The 19,159-nt window shown below is 38.4% G+C and overlaps 3 protein-coding genes across 5 annotated transcripts in view; 2 read left to right on the top strand and 1 right to left on the bottom strand.

Annotated features, from left to right (window-relative positions):
- The first annotated feature begins 6,530 nt into the window (after positions 1-6,530).
- chp2 (calcineurin-like EF-hand protein 2) lies at positions 6,531-11,938 on the top strand. Its single transcript, XM_023812199.2, has 7 exons — positions 6,531-7,056; positions 7,453-7,525; positions 8,458-8,538; positions 9,109-9,233; positions 9,314-9,375; positions 10,080-10,202; positions 11,224-11,938. The coding sequence occupies exons 1-7, from the start codon at positions 6,990-6,992 to the stop codon at positions 11,275-11,277; spliced, it is 585 nt and encodes a 194-aa protein (XP_023667967.1). The 5' UTR covers positions 6,531-6,989; the 3' UTR covers positions 11,278-11,938.
- A 1,254-nt stretch (positions 11,939-13,192) lies between these two features.
- Positions 13,193-17,663, bottom strand: cox7a1 (cytochrome c oxidase subunit 7A1). The gene is made up of 4 exons (XM_023812201.2): positions 17,512-17,663; positions 14,538-14,624; positions 13,712-13,796; positions 13,193-13,343 (listed from the first exon to the last, which is right to left on the bottom strand). The coding sequence occupies exons 1-4, from the start codon at positions 17,524-17,526 to the stop codon at positions 13,288-13,290; spliced, it is 243 nt and encodes an 80-aa protein (XP_023667969.1). The 5' UTR covers positions 17,527-17,663; the 3' UTR covers positions 13,193-13,287.
- Positions 16,791-19,159, top strand: part of rnaset2l (ribonuclease T2, like) — a 6,161-nt gene continuing 3,792 nt past the window's right edge. Inside the window, exons 1-2 of one of the 3 annotated variants that reach the window (XM_023812195.2) lie at positions 17,765-18,239; positions 18,614-18,709. In XM_023812195.2, the coding sequence (XP_023667963.2) occupies positions 18,621-18,709 (89 nt within the window). In that variant the 5' untranslated portion in view covers positions 17,765-18,239; positions 18,614-18,620. Of the gene's footprint in view, positions 17,160-17,764; positions 18,240-18,613; positions 18,966-19,159 lie in introns of those variants that run through there. The other 2 variants (XM_072701655.1, XM_023812197.2) reach the window with 2 other exon arrangements.

The following is a 19,159-nucleotide window of genomic DNA, read 5'->3' as shown; positions in this document are numbered from 1 at the left end:
ATGCATCTTATTACCACTTCACAAAAAATTATATGGATGATGATCTACATCTGATTTCACTTTTTGAAAAATTAAGCATTAGTACTGTGTGGCAGCAAAGGAAGGAAATGGAAACTGTCAAAAACTCTTTGTCGTGTGAACAGAGTAAATACAACAGCACTGTGGACATCAAACAACAAACCCTTAATGAAATAACAATAATTTATATTTCGGTATTTTATATGACAAATGTAATTGAGGGGTGGCGCTGTGGTTAAGATTGTTGCCACACACCTCTGGGAGCAGGGTTCGAGTGTCCACTATTGTTCCATGTGTGTGTGGAGTTTACATGTTCTCATCTGGGTACTCTGGTTTCCCCCTACAGTCCAAAAATGTGCTGAGGCTAAAACATAAGAACATAACAAATTCACAAATGAGAGGAAGCCATTCGGCCCATCAAGCTCGTTTGGGGAAAACTTAATAGCTCAGAGTTGTTAAAATCTTATCTAGCTCTGATTTAAAGGAACCCAGCGTTTAAGCTAGCGCTACACTAACAGGAACACTACTCCATACTCTAACTAGATAGGTAGATAGATAGTACTTTATTAATCCCTCAGGAAGGTTCCTCCGGGAAATGTAGTTCCAGCAGCAGTACACAGACACATTACAGTTACAAGAAATTAAAATTTGGGGGGTGGTGGGGGAAATTAAATAAATAAATAAAATAAAAATAAATAAATAAATAAAAATAGAATGAGTACACATATATAATATAATATATACACATGCTGTGTAAAGAAGTGCTTTCTCAAATTTATTTTAAAATGTTCTCCCGCTAATTAAAAACTGGTTAAAAACTGGATGACCACTGCAAGAATAAAACGGGATGATTCGCCAGCTCAGACTGAAATAACATGCTATTATAAGCCTTGCACCTCATAAATATCATGTGGTTTGTATGTGTACACATATACGTTGTACTATACTGTTCATGTATTTCTAAGTTACGGGCACCCCTCGGTCCCACTCTGCCCGGATAAGGGAGGTTCGACTGTATAGGAGAAGGAAATACTTTTTCGCCTGACTCCCTTATTCGTCAGCTTCCCATCAAGGATTTATTTACTACTTTGGCTAATTTCCAGGAACAGGTTCCTGTGTTATTTGGGAAACAGCGAATGGCTACAGCATGTGAAAATGTGAAACCGACAGTATACTTCATTTCAAACTGTATGAACTACCGAATACTTAATACTTCTTTACTAGTTAACATATAGTTTTATTGTGAAGGTACACACATATAGGATTAATGTTAAGGGTTAAATCTAGTCTGTATACATTAGATATTAGATAATCATTTATGGCAATTGGCAAAGGCAAATACTTTTAAAATCATGAAATTCTATTATCCACTGTGATTGTCGGAGTCCCCCGATTCATGCTAATTATTCAGTGACTGGAAAGTAAAAGGTACCGTCAGTGCAATGTAAAAATAATTGAAACAATTGGATTTACCTTTTTACGTGATTCTGATAAAAGTACATAAAGGAAACAAAAGATTATTTCACTGTGGTGTCATATCAAAACATATCACATGTATATCAGATTGATCTGGAATGTTATCATGAATATATCATTTATAATTTATTTGAACTTTTCATCATTTAAATATCATATTCTCGAAGGAGAAGGAACATCACTCACTGGAAAAATCCCTACACTGCTTGCCAGATAATTCATTTCATCAGATAAAACCATGACACTGATAACTTCATCATAGGCATGTAAGGCAAAAACTACAGCTAAGCAGGAAGTGTGTATTTATTTTTAACTACTATGTAACTAAAGGAACTGACGTAACATCACAACAGTATTGCTTACTGTAAATCACGCATGTTCTTGAGTAGAATAATGCCGTAGTACCATAAGAGAAACAAGTTTTTTTGTTGGAAAACAAACACAACTGGAAAATCCCTTGATTTTATAGGCAGGAGTGTGGATGACTAAAGATACAGAAAATTGTGAGACATACATGTACTACCGTGGGAGTATCAAACAATCTAAAAAATACATGTGCTTGGATTTGTATGAGAAATGTCAAGAATTAGCCTAACAAAACTTCAAGTTTTAATTACTGATATGGTCCATCTCTAACATCATAACATTAGAAATTCCATCCATCCATACATCCATCCATAACATCAAAAATTCCATTCATGTATCCATCCATCCATCCATTTCCTATACCCACTTGACAAATGGTAAAATGGAAACTGCACCCCCTAAATTTTTGGGAATCCAGTGTCTCTGGGAAATGTCAGACTTTTCCGCATGACCGAGTTCTAGGAAGACTTAAAATGGAAACTCGAAGATGGTTAATGATTTTTAAAATGTTTTCGTGCACAAGTAAAGCTGTTTCTGTCATGACGTGAACCTCCTTCCACTGCTCTTAAGGAGATGTAGGGCGGCACAGTCGCCTCGGGCCTCCAGCGAGAGAATTCCTCCTGGGACTGGCCTGCATGCAGGAATGAGACCACGGTGTCAATGTTCCACCAATTTGTGCAATTAAAGTCCCGTGGAAGCCTTGTCAGCCACACTGTCGAGCTTCCAAGTTGGCTTGCCACCCTTAAAACCCCTGACTCACCCTGCTAATGAGTAGCCCCCCTCTGTTCAGAATAGAGTAATTAAAAGTTGGGTTCATTCCAAAAGACTTTCTCCCTACCATCTGTTAGCAAAGAAAGGAACCAGTAGCATTGTTCCCCTTCCTTTTCCTCTTTAATTCCAATATCTCACAAATTTCTTCCTGGCATTTGTTTGGCCGGCAACAAACTCTTGCGTCCACAGGGGTACTGCCTTGCCTAAGTCGATTTTCAATAATAAGAGACCCCTATGCCTTTCATTTTCACGACGTTACTTGGTTCTGTGGTACAAACCAGTTGTCTTAGAAAAGAAAGAAACGTTAATTAAAAAGAGATCATCTGAGCAAACACAGCTGAGGGCTGAGAGTAGCCATGTGCCAGATGAACCACTGCGCTGACTGAGATTTCAGTCATCACCACTGCACTGACCGAGATTTCAGTCATCACCACTGCGCTGACCGAGATTTCAGTCCTCACCACTGAGCTGACCGAGATTTCAGTCCTCACCACTGCACTGACCGAGATTTCAGTCCTCACCACTGCACTGACCGAGATTTCAGTCATCACCACTGAGCTGACCGAGATTTCAGTCATCACCACTGCGCTGACCGAGATTTCAGTCCTCACCACTGAGCTGACCGAGATTTCAGTCCTCACCACTGCACTGACTGAGATTTCAGTCCTCACCACTGCACTGACCGAGATTTCAGTCATCACCACTGCGCTTGACCGAGATTTCAGTCATCACCACTGCGCTGACTGAGATTTCAGTCCTCACCACTGCACTGACCGAGATTTCAGTCCTCACCACTGCACTGACCGAGATTTCAGTCCTCACCACTGCACTGACCGATATTTCAGTCCTCACCTTGGCATATTGATTTTCCACCCCATCCCTGATTTTCTCGACTTGTCTTGGGCTGTCTCGGGGGCTGCATAGCGACCGGTCAGCTCGGGGACTGCTAGCAGAGTCCAGTACAGACTAGCAGTTATTCTTCTCAAATCAAGATAATAAGGTGATAATGGCGATAATAATAATCTATTAGTGTCCACTCATACCTTTCAACTAAGTTATTGTAACTAAAAAAAGCCAGTGTGGAGCGATGGCTGACGTGGGCTGTTTTGCGACTCACTGCGCTTATCCAGCGCCTGTCACATTGTGTCTGGTCTCCCTTGCACTTCATTGGCCTGTAGTGTTCCCACTTCATTATCGGCTTGCCCCAGCCCAGCAGGCCATCTTGTACATCGCTTCCTTGTTGAGTTGCTTGGAAGAAAAAGTAAACTGCACCCTGTCCCAATTAATGTTAATTGACCCAGTTTGTCCCTTGACATACTTTAGAATCCGGGACGTCATCTCTGAAGGGTCAGCCAATGAGGTCACGCCTAGAGCAAAGCTGTGGCCAATGGGCTGCCAGAGGTGGAACTAGCCCAAGCACCTGACAGCAGGCACCAAAACAGAACACTAAATATGGAGAACTGCACATTTTTGTAACCTTTTTAGCTCAAGGCAGACATGTTATCAAACCATGATAAAGCTGATAATGTGATTTGGCATGTTGCCTTAGGATCATAATTCTGTTTTCCTTTTTCTATGCTTAAACACATTTTTTTATATAATGACTAGAAATTTTAAATACACAGTTTGCTCATTTTACTTTTTTACCCCTGTATAAAACATTTTATATTTGACTTACGGCTGCACTACACTAGTTGCAAGTAGTTCTGTCGATTGAAGTCGTTGAAGAATTTACCCTGGTGAGTATCTTTAAAAAGATACATTTTTCCCACATAAAACACCATATATCTTGAAAATATTTGCATAATTTTTGTGATTTGTAGTTGTTACACATAAGAAAAGTATGCCATTAAAAAGCACTAAGCTTTTTAACAGCCTAACTGCATGTTTCTCATGCCAGTCTTTTGCTGATTAAAGTTTATATGGGTTAAAGTGCAAGTAAACAGGAAATCTGACCTATTAAAGTCACTATTACTTTCATTTTCTTTACTGATGACAACAGGGAACACTATTGGGGATTTTTTATAAGAGTTATAATGTCTATGGACACCTGACTCATGGGAATCTACTTTTTGAATCCCCTTCGACACGTAAATACTCAGTAACCAAATCAATTTAAAATACAGCAAATTTCTGTTCAAATAAATTCCAAAATAGTTATTAGTTAAGAATTAATAAAATCCTTGGCAAAAATGAATGTGTTCATTTTCACATTGCTCACTTTGTAATTAATGGAGTGGGCCCTATTATAATCTTACGAATAAATTTTCTCCAAAACTTGACAAAATGTCACTATAAAAATTGTAGTTATAAACCTCAGCTGGTACATTTTTATTACGTCCTTTTCAAGCAACTAGCCCAGCATTAACAAATTGTATTTCCTGACTGTGTAGATGAGCAGTTCTTTGGCTCAGTGTCAAAATGAGAGCCACGTAATTGCATTATTCAGGGGAAGGCGTCCAGTTAATCAAACAGCTATGAGCTGAACCTACTAGCCCAGCTAAACCACACCAAAAGATAAGATCTGTCCTTCTTATATAAGATATTTAATGACTTCGCAACCTGTAAAGAGACACTGATATGTTATGAATGTATTCAAAATAAGGCCAATCACTTAAATCAGGAAGTGTTCTGGGTACAGATGTACTCTTTCAAACTGAAAGGTAATGGGTCCAAGGGCCAGGAGAGAAACTTGGCACTTTTGAGCTATAAACTTAAAGTGGTTTTCCCTCGTGAAAGAGCAGGCTCTATAAATGGGAATATATATATATATATATATATAGAGAGAGAGAGAGCACAGTCAGTAGAACACATCATTTTAAACACCTTGATTTGCAATGTCATTGCAAATTCAGATTTTTTAAAAGAAAATTCATTCAGAAAACAATTCAGATTTTGAAGTCACGTGAATTTATCGAACCATTTCCAATTTCCGTGTTACGTGCTGGTGGCATAAGGTACAAAGGGTTTACTTTCACCAGATAATAGAATATAGCTACAAACAATACAACTGACAAATTACAAAGGCACTGTGTGTCTTAGGACAGAAACAACCCCAACCCTTACACAACTAGACATTCCTCTCCAGCAACCTCTCTTCCAAGGCATGAAAAATAAACACCTTAAACAGTAGAGGCCCCTCCTACCAGGATTAAAAAAACAAGGAGAATAGGGAGGGAAATCACACATAAATAAGCGTTTCTATGGCAAAAATACAACAAATAAATTAAATATTCACATTTAAAATCAGATATGCGTGGGGGATTTCTCAAAAAAATTATACAATTAATGGCAGTTACCCAAACAACACAATGGAAAGTTCCTGTTTGGCCTATCGGCTTGAAAGCATAAAAGTAAAACTTTTTTCTTATCCTTAAATATGTATGTGTCCTTGAAAATATGCAGACGCTGTAGATAAAAATGAGTAAGGGCGAACGGAAGAGTGACATGACAAGCAGCCCTTAGCTGCCGCGACTGGGAAATTCAAGCGTATTAGTTCAGAAAGGCACTGGTGGTGCCGCCACCTTGTGTCAATAAGAGGGATTACAAGGTAAATGTGAGAAATGTCTGCTCATATTTTAAACTAAATAGCAAAATAGTTTTGTTACACCGTTTCATTGATTACAGCAGAGCACAACAGTTAGTAAGGACTTTTTAAATACAAATTTGTTAATCGAAACGCATTTGTTTAACGCAGATGATTAGATAGATAGATAGATAGATAGATAGATAGATAGATAGATAGATAGATAGATAGATAGATAGATAGATAGATAGATAGATAGATAGATAGAATCTGAACAGGACAGTGTATTTGTATTGTATGTCCTGTTTGCTGTTTAGGACTTCCAGTAACAGTATGACTTGTTTGACCCTCATGTTCTCCACATGCTTGGATAGACGTAAATCTCCAGGGATCCCGGGTACACTGGAAATCAACCACCGGGACCTTTATCTTGCTGATCTTCAGATGCAGGTTCTTCTGATACCTGAAGACAAGGTTCTCCAGAACAAATACACTCGTCGTCCACTGGCTGCATAAAAGATCAATAGATAGAAATAGTGTAATGATAACATAATGGGAATGATGGAAATAACGCGCCGTTGCTTTTATTGTAATGAGGCTGCGATGCCGCGTATCATTGGTGGTTGCGCTCGTCACAGCAATTGGAGGGTCCCGTGTCCATCATGCAGAATTCGCCGTGATTCCGAACAGCCGTGGCACAGCAATTGCGAAATTAATTTTTTGCACTGTTATGCTAAGATTTGTTGCTAAAATTGCTGAGATATAGAAAAACCGCAGTTACAAAAATTAGTATATATTTTCTTTTTTAAAATAAAACGGTTCGCAGAATAGTATGGGCTCTAGTAACTCCACCCTATCTAAAATTCCAAACTTGGGAAGATTAATTGAGGAAACTGGATGTAAGATTGTGTTAACTATAAATTCAGATTTACATCGACGCCATAGAACGATATTTTAAATATTTCCGAGTTTCAGATAGGAGCCAGTTCGTTGTTCGTGTGTTGTTTTGTCTCTTTACAGTAACTCGTGTTCCACGAAAGCCTGGTCATATCCGTATTATACGTACAAGACGGGAGAGGATTTTTAAAGCGCTCAACACGTTGAATTGTTCTGTCTACTTATAATACTGTCCCGTACTTTTCAGTTTTCTAATGTCATAACGAAAAATATTATATAACTACGGATGATTATGCAGTGTATTGTTATTCATATGAGATAGTGACCGAATACTGAGCGCTTTATAATTGTTTACACCATGCTTTAACAAACATACCTGTTTCAATATACTTTTGCAGTCACCCCTGCGCATATAAAACGACTGTACAAACGCTTCCAAGCATTAGACAAGGGCAACAAGGGTTATCTTAGGTGAGCCACTTTTATAACTTTGCTTCGGAGATATGGAATTGCACAATAGGCCCACCTGATTTAGGGTGGGATAGCGCTGTTACCTTAATTTTACCCCCACTCGTCGTATCAAAATGGTATTTGGACAGATTTAGTTCAATCAAAGGAAATATTGTAAAGTTAGATCTGAAAATGTGACTTGTGTTAGTCATATCAATGTGTAAATTTATTGTGAATGTATTTACTATTTGTATGTCTGGATGAATGACTGGTTGCCTATGCTTCTGTGTGTGTGTGTGTGTGTGTGTGTGTGTGTAATTTGCAGATTGTCCTCATGTCCATTTCCATTTAAGGATATGCAGTTAGGCTGACTGGTGTCCCTAAATTGCCCATAGTGTCTGTCGTTGGATAGACTAGGGTACCATTGAATGTGCTGTTCTGCTGGGGATTGGTGGACAAGTGACTTTCACCATGTTCATTGGTTTGAAGTTGGATGAAAGTATCTGATATGATGATTTTAAAAGATTTACCGTATTCTGATACTGTAATCAGTGTTGTTTATGGGATGTTCTAATATGCTCCTGTTTAGACTTGGTTTAAAAATGTGTCATGGGTGATTGCATCATAAGTAAATATCCAGGGCCGTCATCGTTTACACTGATGTCTGTCGTGGTCTCCAAGGTACCCAACTGACCACTTGTGTTCAGATTTCGTTACTGCCTGGGTCACTTCTGCTAGAAGGTCAGTTATTGTAACTTCCCTACGTGGCCAAATGCGTCCCAGACCACATCGGCAAGTGGTTTGGGTGATCGGATCACAGTACGTCTTGGTGGTCGTTTACACTTGTATTTATCTCGGTCCACTTCTGAGCCGATTGTCCATGATGCATTTTAGAACCAAGTGTAATCCTGGCCTATGATTCATTGACATGCTTTTGTTCTACTTTTTGAAAGTCCACAAGATTTTGGATCAGTTAAAGAGCTGGCAACGAACCCCATTGGCGATCGGATAATTGGAGCTTTCTTTTCACAAGGGTAAGATGATAAAATGTCTTAAGTGTTTTCAGTTTAGCGCAATAGAGTACTTTTCAGTAATGAAGAAACAAGATGACAGTAAATTAGTCAGATAACCATTATGTAATAATAATATATTACGAAACCAGTACAGGGTTCCCTGACCTTAACCACAAGTAACCAAACAAAATATGAGATTTTTACCAGCATTTTTTAGTTTTTTGATTGCATTCGCAGATCTTTGTGGGGACTCCCCACAGTGTCAAAATAGCAGGTTTTTATCACATTGTGGGGGACATTTGGTCTCCACAATGTAATTTATACACCTAATCCACACACAAACACATACACACACACACAGAAATGGGTAATTTAGAAACTCCAGTCCACATAATTGCAGGTTTTTGGATTGTAGGAGGAACGTACAGTTGCAAGAGAAAACTGGAGTGAACATGAGCAGTGGAGGCCAACTGCACATGGAGGAATTAAACCCTCAGCTTTATATTTTGATTTAGATTCTTTGTCACTCTTCCTGGAGCTGACAGTGAATCAAGGTTGTGCATGTGTTTGCATGCGGTGTTTTTCTGGCAGGCAGGAAACGGTAGACTTCCACTCTTTTGTGAGGATCCTGGCCCATTTCCGCCCTTTGGATAAGAACCGGGCAAAAAGGCCGGACAGCCCAGAGCCTATCAACAGCAGGATCAGCAAACTGAGATGTAAGCTCTTCTGCTGACGTCCAGCATCTACACTGAAAAGCATGGTGATAATCTAATTTCCTGTCCTTACATTTCTGCAGTTGCCTTCCAGCTGTACGACCAAGATAATGATGGCAAGATCTCTCGGGATGAGCTGTTACAGGTTAGTAACAGAGCCATGCAACAGTATTATTTTTTTCTATAGACCAGTGTTTCTCAACCCAGTCCGCGGCGTCCCCATGACAGTCCATGTTTTTGCTGCATCCCAGCTCCCTGCCAGACAGTTCGTGTTTTTGACCAGGAAGTAGGAGGAAGCATAAATGTGGTCTGTCTGGCAGGGAGCTGAGTGGGAGCAAAAATGTGGACTGTCTGGCAGGGAGCTGAGTGGGAGCAAAAATGTGGACTGTCTGGCAGGGAGCTGAGTGGGAGCAAAAATGTGGACTGTCTGGCAGGGAGCTGAGTGGGAGCAAAAATGTGGACTGTCGGGGGGTTCCCCAGGACCAGGTTGACAAACACTAGTATAGACGATACTGTAATCTGTATTAAATGTAATAAACACTCAGTGATCCAAGTGCCATTCCTGGGGCCAAACAGACTTTATACATTGATATTAATTCAGCAGAGCATGCAGATTTAAATTATTATAATTATAATAATTGTTATTATTGTTGTTGTTTAAATATTTTAATTATTCTAATTTTTCCCTACGTTATCACTTTTATTTAAGGAACTTGTGACTTGATGATGACAATTATGATGAAGTTTCTGATCATTTAAGCAGTAAGGTTGTATGCTTGGCAGGTGCTGCCTTGGGATTGGTTGTATCTTTGGTTGGTGCTGCGTAAGGATTGGTTGTATGTTTGGCAGGTGCTGCGTACCATGCTTGAAATGCAAGTGACAGAGGAGCAGCTGGAGAGCATCGCGGACCGCACCATTCAAGAGGCAGACTTAGATGGGGACAATGCCATCTCCTTTGATGAGTTCCGGAAGGTGAATGCCGACACCTTTCTGCGCATTCCTTCCCCTGTGACTCCATCTCAGATTACTGTATGGTTAATTGTTCTGTAGGGTGGCGTGAAACACTGCATTTTAATAATGTAATAATAATGTAATAACACCGCATTGTGTAATAACTTGACAAAGTGTGAATGAATCCATCCATTTTGGATATTACATAATACACCATATTGTTATATTTTCATCATAAAAAACTCCTGCATTTTGTAATACCCACTGCTATATGTAATAATTTATTACAAAATGCAGGGAAATTTATTGCATATTGCATTCATTACACAATGCGACAGATTATTACAAAATGCAAGTGCTGTTACATAATGAAGTGAAAATATGTTACATTTTGTTGGGTTATTACGTAATGCAGTGTGAAGCAGTGCATTATGTAATAACACCGCATTATGTAGTAAGTAGTCAATGTGAATGCAGACATCAGTTTCGGTTGTTTATTACATAATGTGCCGTATTATTGCATTTTCATCATAAAAAAGTGCAACTCCTGCATTTTGTAATAACCACCAGTATAAATAATAATTTATTAACAAACGTGGGGAAATTTATTACATACTGTGTTCAAGCTGCCTATTACAAAATGGCCAAAACTATTAAAAAATGCAGGTGCTATTACATAACAAAGTCAAAATTTGCTACATTTTGACAAATTTTCACATAATGTGCTGTTAAAATGGCGTAAATCTAATTTAAAGATTAAACAAGATTCCATGTATTTCAGTTGCATAAACATCTTCAGATTTTATGTGAATATATAAGCTTCCCCACACTTTCTACATTTTTAAATTTATTTAATAAATCTGATCATCTGTAATGCAGCTGGTGGGCTGCGGGTTGAGCAGCTAAAGCCATTTGGTGATTGACAGTTCCCAGTAATCCCTCTTACTCTTCGGCCATCGTTTCTGCTTTAATGATTGGCACATGAAATACATCCCTACCCCAAGTAGCAGGTCTAACAGCGAACTTTCTCTTGATTTCACAGTCATTGGAGAAGGTGAACATTGAACACAAGATGAGCAGTCGCTTTCTGCACTAATTAGGACAAAGCTGGATGAAACTATTTTACTATTTTATGGTTAGAGCTTTGACTGGGTGGAACTACTAGCCCAAATGACTGAGCTCTCTGAGTTCTGATCATGGTTTTCACTTATTCTCATTTATTTTGTAAAGATTTTCCAAGGTATTTTATACTAAAAGGAAACCTGAAAGAAAGAGAGATCCTTTTCAGTGGCATATGACAAATGAGGGAGACAGTATTTGTAAAGATGCTGTTGGACAGCTGTTATTGATAGAGCAAGGAGCAAAGAGTAATATAGTCAGCAGAGGAAGAGGAAACTAGCAGAGCAAGTCAGCAGACTTACCCTAACAAGGTCTACTTTCATAATAATATTACAATTATATTAGCACATTATATTCAATTTCTGTTTATATAATTTCTTAGATGTACATGTCAGTATTATGTGGCCAATATTTGTGGTTTATTTTTGTGATGTGAAACATTAATAGTGTTTTGCAAGCTCAGAGGCTTGGACATCTAACATCATAACCTATACTGTAATAAATTCTTGCTTTTCGGTGCGTGGGATTCCTCTTTTGCTCTGCTGTGACGCTGAAGTCTTTTGAAATGGAAAGGCGAAATGCAATTTCACTTTTTTATGTAGCATTTGAAATAAATATTATAATGATGTTTTAAAGAACATACTATTTTATTTCTTCTTGAATCATGGTTCAACATTATAACTAGTATCCTTTATGAATCAGAACTAATATGCAAAATTATGGAATCTGCAAACTGTGAAAAGGACATTGCAAATGTAAGACACCCAGCGTGTAAGTGAATTAGTTGCAGCTGTATGCAGTTTGTTTTTGGAAGGAAACATATTGACGTCAGTCTGCTGTTAAGGCATCAGTGTGAGTTGGTCCATTATCCGTAACGACGCCTTAGGATTCTATGCCAGAAAGTGCAGGATACATGCTTGATATGACCCTTGTCTATCAGACCTGCAACTGAGTCCCCGTTTACACTTGATCTAAAAAAATGTGTCTAGGGCGATCGGATCTGACGTAGGCAGGACTAAATATAAGTGTAAACAGCCAGCAAGACACACTGTTATCCGATCACCCAAATCACTAGCCAAACTGGTCTTGGACGCATTTGAACACGTATCTTTTGTAGTGTAAATGCTAACCCATCCTGATGTGTCTCTGACATGGACGTCATAATAACTCTGTGCGGGGCCATTTGACCTTTTAGCGGAAGTGACGCAGGCGGTAATGAACTCTGAACACAAGTGGTCAGCTGGACACCTTGGAAACCATAAGAGATACAGGTGTAAACGGCGATGTGTCTCAGCTGACTGCTTATGATCCAGCCGCCCAAGAGACATTTTAAAACCAAGTGTAAACAGGACCTGAGAGACACCAGTTCACTTCAAGAGCACATTTTTGGATGGTTGGAGGAAGCTTAGGCAAACACCAGTCACTAGGGGGCAGCAGTGAGCCACAGCTCTGGAGGTCTGAACCCACAATGACACCTGCTTACCCGCTATGCCACCCTTTATTGGAGCTTAACATTCAGCATCTGGCACAGAACCAGTTTTTGCAGATTTTATTTCATAAATAATATTATTATATTATAATAAGTAGATAGATGGTAATTTGCAGAACTGCCACAAGATGGCAGAAGAGGACAGCGCCTGGCAACCATTTACTTCCCTCCATCCATCCATTCATTATCCATAACCATTTCTCCTCTTCAGGGTCATGGGGGAGGGGGGGCAGTCTGAAGCCTGTGGGTGCAAGGCAGGGAACAACCCATGACAGGGCCACTGTGCCAGCTATTTACTTGTACATCATAAGGGTAACTTTTACTGAAGACAGTACTTTATCATTTATTTTTATTTTTTTTCCCCCATAGGAAATAGGAAAAATAGCTCCCTTAACATAACGTGTGCTGTGAAACAATTTATTTTGCATAAGTTTTCCAATATAATATCATTACAAGTTTGTGTTGTGTCACAACTTATTACATACACATACTCTTCTTTTATTTATTCCTGGGCTGACAGGCAACCAAAAGCCAGTAGAGGGAGAACCCACTTCCTAAATGAGAGTAAAGAAAGAACAGATGATGTTGTAATGTCACAGCGGTTGTCACTCAGATATGGCTCATGGGAGTTTTACTTACAGAAAAATGTTCTGAGGGCAGAAAGACACATGATTGGTTCAGAGAGATCACCAATCAGATTGTAGAAGAGGTAGCCCCCAAGCAACTGAAGGAGGCAGGACTGAGACATGATTGGTTGGTCCCGCCTCCTGCAGTTGCTTGGACCCTCGTCCTCTACAGATTGGTTATCTTTCTGAACCAGTATTTTTTGATCTGCCCTCAGATCATGTTTTGTGCAAGTAATATTCCCTGGAGCTCAGATATGACTGTGGTATGTCGTGTTATATTCTATTACAATGCCCACCTGCAATGGTGATTGTCATAGTGAAGCGATACAGTAGGACATCCAGAGTCCCTCCCTTGATGTGGACGGGTAGATTATTGTCCGCCTAGAATTAAGGGCCAAAGAGCAATGGGTAAATGCAATGTTTTCCAAACCGGGAATAAGAGTTCATGTTTTTGGTGTGATGAAGTGGTCCATTAAACCTGCCTTTCCCAACCTGGTTCTTGGGGACCCCCAGACTGTTGGGAGGGAGCAAAAACATGGACTGTCTGGGGGTCCCTGAGGACCTGGCGTAATGGACCACTTCTTCACATCAAAAACATGAACTCTTATTAAGTTGTTAAGGCATATTCATTTAATCGTACCCCAGTTTTGTGTCTCGTGCTGGCTGGGAATAGGACATGTTCTGTAGGGATTTTGCTTTGATGTTTTTTTGTTTTCCAACCAAATTTCATCGCTTAGTGGAAAGGGCACACAGGTCAGATAACAGATTTCAGTCTTTTTTCCCAAATATGGCTAATTTTCTTAGTAAGGGTGATCTGCGATAGTGTTACTTCTAAGGTACACAGTCAGATGGAAACTAAAGTTTTGTTTCCACCATTTTTTTTTATTTATATGTTAACATTGCCAAGACGTAAAAATCCTAACTAGCGTAGAGATAAACTTGGAATTTCAAACTCTTGTCCAATCAAATTAATCTACGTGCATGTTTTCATTCTTTTACATTTCATTGTTGGGGGGGGGGCTGTAAACCTTCATACACAAAGATCTGTCAGGAACAGGTCTGGGAACTCCTGGATGTTTATAAAAAATAAAATGCAGTTTCTCTCGTAACAGTGTAACTCACCTGGAATAACTTCTGATACTCCGGCACCTTGTTTCCCAAATGTCTAGAGGTCGTGTTAAAACTGCGACTCACCAACTTTTGCAAATTCTGCGAAGAGAAAGTGAGTATTTGTAAACACTTCCGATCTTTGTCGTCGTTTTTGGAGGAATGGGAATGAGCCATGTCAGTGGTGTTTTACTGGCTATTCCACTGGTTTAAGAGTTAAACAGGCTGCCTAAGGTTACATGAATAAAAAGTATGACATTCAGTCTGAAGGTGATAGGTAGGGAAACTGAAACAGAGCTGTTAATATTTTACAGAAGTAGTTCTACATCTGATACTTTCCCTTTCAGTGAGACCTGAAACTCTACTAAAAATATCCTGCTTTAAGAATGAGAGCAGAAGTGAAAATAGTGAACCATTTTTGCACGGGAGGTCTCCTATCCCTACATCTGTGCTAGAATTATGTGTTTTCACTGTTTTTAGTAACCATCTGTTGTTGATTTTGCAGCCTTTCAAATTGTCAGTTCTACATATAACATAAGGAATGTTTCAAAATTCAACATTGTCCGGGCTTAATATTTAGCCTTGAATGAACAAACACATACAGGGAAAGTAGGGCTCCACAAAATAAATAATTTTATTATATGCAGCGCATATCTATATCATATTGTATCATAGCAGTGCAAGTCTATACACCCTTGAATTGTCAGATGATTCTAAAGATGCAAATCGACAGTCACAGTAGGCCCCATTCCCACCTTTAATAATATGTTAGGGGGAAAAAATAAGAAAAAATAAAAATCAAACTCCTCAGTTGAATGCATGCACACCTTTTACAGCAGATGATATACTTGTTATCTGATACTTTTGGTGCAAAGCCAACACATCTCATCACCCATAGTATCTTGCTATGCATCAAGTGAGACAGTGGCATTGTTTAAGACAGAGAGGGACAAACAATACTGCCAATCACCAAGGTATTTTGCCTTCTGCTACAAAGCTGAAGTTAAGGAATTTCAACAGTCCAAGACACGGCCAGTTCACTTCAGGAATGGATTAGGAAAAGCAAGATCCATATCTGAGACATCAATTTCTTTAAAATATCTTTAAACTCAATTGCAGGGGATCATCTCCCAATTTAAGATTTAACTGCGCTCAAACTGCACTGCAAAACAGTAATGGGTAACTGGCAAATCCTGACGTGCCAAGTTGATGGTGACATTTCTAAACAGATTAATGGTTGCAATAAAAGGGGCTTCTGCAAAGTACTACTTAAATGGCACGTGCATATGCAGCCATGGTTTTGAAAGGTTTTTGAAGCATTTATTTCCCCCTAAAAGTCTTCTGTTTTCCACTTAAATACCGTAAGTATCAAGGTCTTATGAAAGGCAAAAAGGTCAAGCATAATTTGTCTTAATTTCTGTCTGTACAAAATCTGAAATTTCAATAAGCATGTGTTGACAAACTGCATAGAACAACAGTTTATGGTTTGATATAGAAAAACATATGCATCCTTTAACTTGCTACCACAGCTGAGAATATACATTGTATTGTCCGTATTATGGTATATTATATATTATACAGCATATAATTTATTTTGGAGATGGTAGGAGCTAGAGTTCCCGGTGTGGTATGGTTAGGGCTGTGTACTACAAATAGAGGGAGGGTTTGGGTCCCTTCTTTGTCGATGTCAACCAGGGCTGGCTCCCCCAAAATGGGCTTGAGACCTCCAGAGGACACTGGGTTGGGGACTCAGTGTGGCAGGGGTTCGTGTCCCCTTGCACGAGGACCAGAGAGGGTGGTCTAAAGTCCCTCACTGAGAACATGTGCTTTAAAGTCCCGTGTTTTTGGTGGTATTTTATTTTTATTAGTTAGTTTTTTTTTGTTTTTTTTTTTTTTAGAAAGAGATTCTATTTTTGTTTTCCTTATTTTCATGCTGTTGTTTAATTCCTTTCTCTTAAATGCCTGTAAAGCACTTTGTAAACCGTATGTTTAAATCAGTACTTGCAATGATTAAATAAATACTAATCAGAGTTTGACATATTTTCTGTCCGTGTGTTTGGTTATTTTCACCCTAACACTGTCTCTTTAAGACTGTTATGTTGAACATGTGCATTCCCATGTACCAAGGTCAAAATGGGTGCGTGATGTAATCAGAGGGACACAGTAAGAAGATCACCATCCAGTGGGTGCCTTCTCACTGCCTACTGAACTGACCAATCAGAAAACTTATTGTGAAGGGAGGCAATAAAATGTTTTTACTACCATCATCTGGATGACGTATGTATACTAGCTTAGAAACCCCATTTTCTGAAGATTTTGTGCTCCAGACATATGGGTTAGACATGCACATATTTACACAACTAGTTTGCTTCAGTCTGTAAGTCATTACAAGTCATTAGTATATATGATCCACTATTAAATAATGTTCCAATATATTCAAACTGTACATTTTTATAAGAAACCCTGTTCGCATCATCTTTTTAGTCATTTAGTAGCTTGCAAAAATACATAAATGACATTTTTTTAATAAGAAATTTCATAATGTAAACTATTCCAAGTTTTTCTTAAATTTATGCATGATATAAGCAATTCTTGTTCTTGTCAGTGGAGAAAAAGCAATACAGACCAATCAGAAAGGTAAGAGCATGTTTTATGTATAAAAGGACATACTAATTATTCAGTTCTGCACAATAGTAGAATGTATATAAATATTCATATACATTTCATACATTTGTTTGCAAATGTTTCAGTCGAACAAACATTTACCATATCCTCACAGACACTGTGGCATATAACTGAACTGCTGGAAAACCTGCTATGTTTTGTCATCTTATAAAACAAGGCCTTAGAAATGCAAAGGTTAAATAAACTTTGTTTTTTCCTAAGTAAATCAATCATTCCCTTCATCTCGATGTTATCTGTATAATTTTACTTGCAATTCTCACATCATTTTCAAGTGAAAACAAAAAGATTTACGATTGTTCCTCACCAGTAAGTGTCTCATGTTGAATCTTGTTCAGTGCAGAGCCTCCGTCTGTTTCTCGAGCCACGACCTGGATAAGGGCATGAGAGCATATTACAGTATTTCTGAACTACAGCCAAAGTATGGTCAGCCGGAGAGACCAAACTCTAAGTCCAGGAGTACAACTGGATTACTCAGGCTTAGGACCGCAATGTTAAGATTCATTTTTTTTCTCTTATTTTGCTTTTTTAACATTTTTAGATATATAACAAATATAGCACTATACCACTTCTAGTGTGAGTTAGTTTAGATGAGTACTGAGATAATAATGAATATGATAATAATAATGATAATAACTGTGAAATACCAATAGCTATCATTATGTTCCTATTGCGCAACTGTTGCTATTGATAAAAGTAACTATGAATTAAATGTGAAGAAACAAAACAGATAATTTCTCAAGACCCCAGTCAATTTAAAAAGAAATTAAATTCATTTTCAGATAAATTGCTTTGATATTACTGAATTAGGAGGTATGCATTAGGAGGGATATGCAGTCATGCGTGGCTGTGGCCTTATTGAATTTTTATTCTTATTGAGTTTCACTTCCTCTAGAAACAATATTTATTTGGTGAAAAGGGAACTGTGATTTTTTAATCTTTTAGTTACAGTGTGATTGCGATCATTATTTAATGACAGCTGCATGATATCCAGCATTGATAAACATATTCTCTGAGCCTGTGCAAATTTAAATGGTAAGTTTCAAGTCATTCATGTTCTTGTGCTCTGTCATTACTCTGAGGTGAGATTGGAGATAAGATTAGCGTGAGGATATACTTACTGACATGGCAAAAAATGTTTTTGTAAGCATCAAAGACAATTAAAGGGCTAATTTTATCTAATTGTCCTCATTGGATATCAATATAAGAATGGCATGCATCCACAAAGGTTGTACTTCTGTTTGTTAAACATTATCCTGTCATAATACTGAGTGGTTATATCTGTGTAAATGTTTATGTGCATAAATCTGGCTTCCTGATTTGAATGTTTGATTACTTCATAGTATCTTAAAGAAATGTCGTCATATAGTATTTTACCCAAAATCTTATGTATTTTTTTATATCTACAGTTCAGACATGACTACCAGTATACTTCTATTGATTCTCCTCAGTGTCCCTGCACTCAGTATTGAACATGCCAGCATGTTTATCTTAAAGGAGAAACCGTAAGAATATTTACTGTATTTGCTATAGAAAGACAATGAGAATAAAAATGTATCACTGAAGCAACAAATAAAGAGTATTATTTCTATGGCAATTACATGTTTGATCTCATAATAATATAAGTTGAAGGTGCATTCCGAGTAAATGAGTTTCAAGGCTACAACCAGATGCTAAAAATATGTAGTGGCTGTACTATGTGGAGACTTTGTGAGGTACTCGACTAGGAAGGAGTCCCCATCGGAGGCGGGGGAGGTTGAGGTATGCACACAAACACACAGGTTTGAAATTATATCTTTGTGGGGACTCATTGTGGGCACGTGTCCCCACAATGTAATATAAACACAATCCACACACACACACACCTGTTTAGTGTTACAATACACCAAGCAAAACTGCATTTGAGAAAGACTAAATTTAGCACATTGGTACTTTAGCCAGTCCAGTGTGTTGTC

This window comes from Paramormyrops kingsleyae, chromosome 17 (genome assembly GCF_048594095.1).
Source record: "Paramormyrops kingsleyae isolate MSU_618 chromosome 17, PKINGS_0.4, whole genome shotgun sequence".
Lineage (NCBI taxonomy): Eukaryota > Metazoa > Chordata > Actinopteri > Osteoglossiformes > Mormyridae > Paramormyrops > Paramormyrops kingsleyae.
This window is presented reverse-complemented; position numbering and strand designations above follow the sequence as displayed.

Bases quoted from the DNA above. Each gene is read 5' to 3' on its own strand.
- chp2 (XM_023812199.2), top strand. From the start codon at position 6,990: ATGGGCTCTAGTAACTCCACCCTATCTAAAATTCCAAACTTGGGAAGA. The intron at 7,526-8,457 runs GTGAGCCACTTT...ACTTTTTGAAAG, and splicing joins GGCAACAAGGGTTATCTTAG to TCCACAAGATTTTGGATCAG. The intron at 8,539-9,108 runs GTAAGATGATAA...TTTTTCTGGCAG, and splicing joins GGAGCTTTCTTTTCACAAGG to GCAGGAAACGGTAGACTTCC.
- cox7a1 (XM_023812201.2), bottom strand. The intron at 13,797-14,537 runs GTGAGTTACACT...CCTTAATTCTAG, and splicing joins AGTATCAGAAGTTATTCCAG to GCGGACAATAATCTACCCGT. The intron at 13,344-13,711 runs GTGGGCATTGTA...ACTCTCATTTAG, and splicing joins TATGACAATCACCATTGCAG to GAAGTGGGTTCTCCCTCTAC.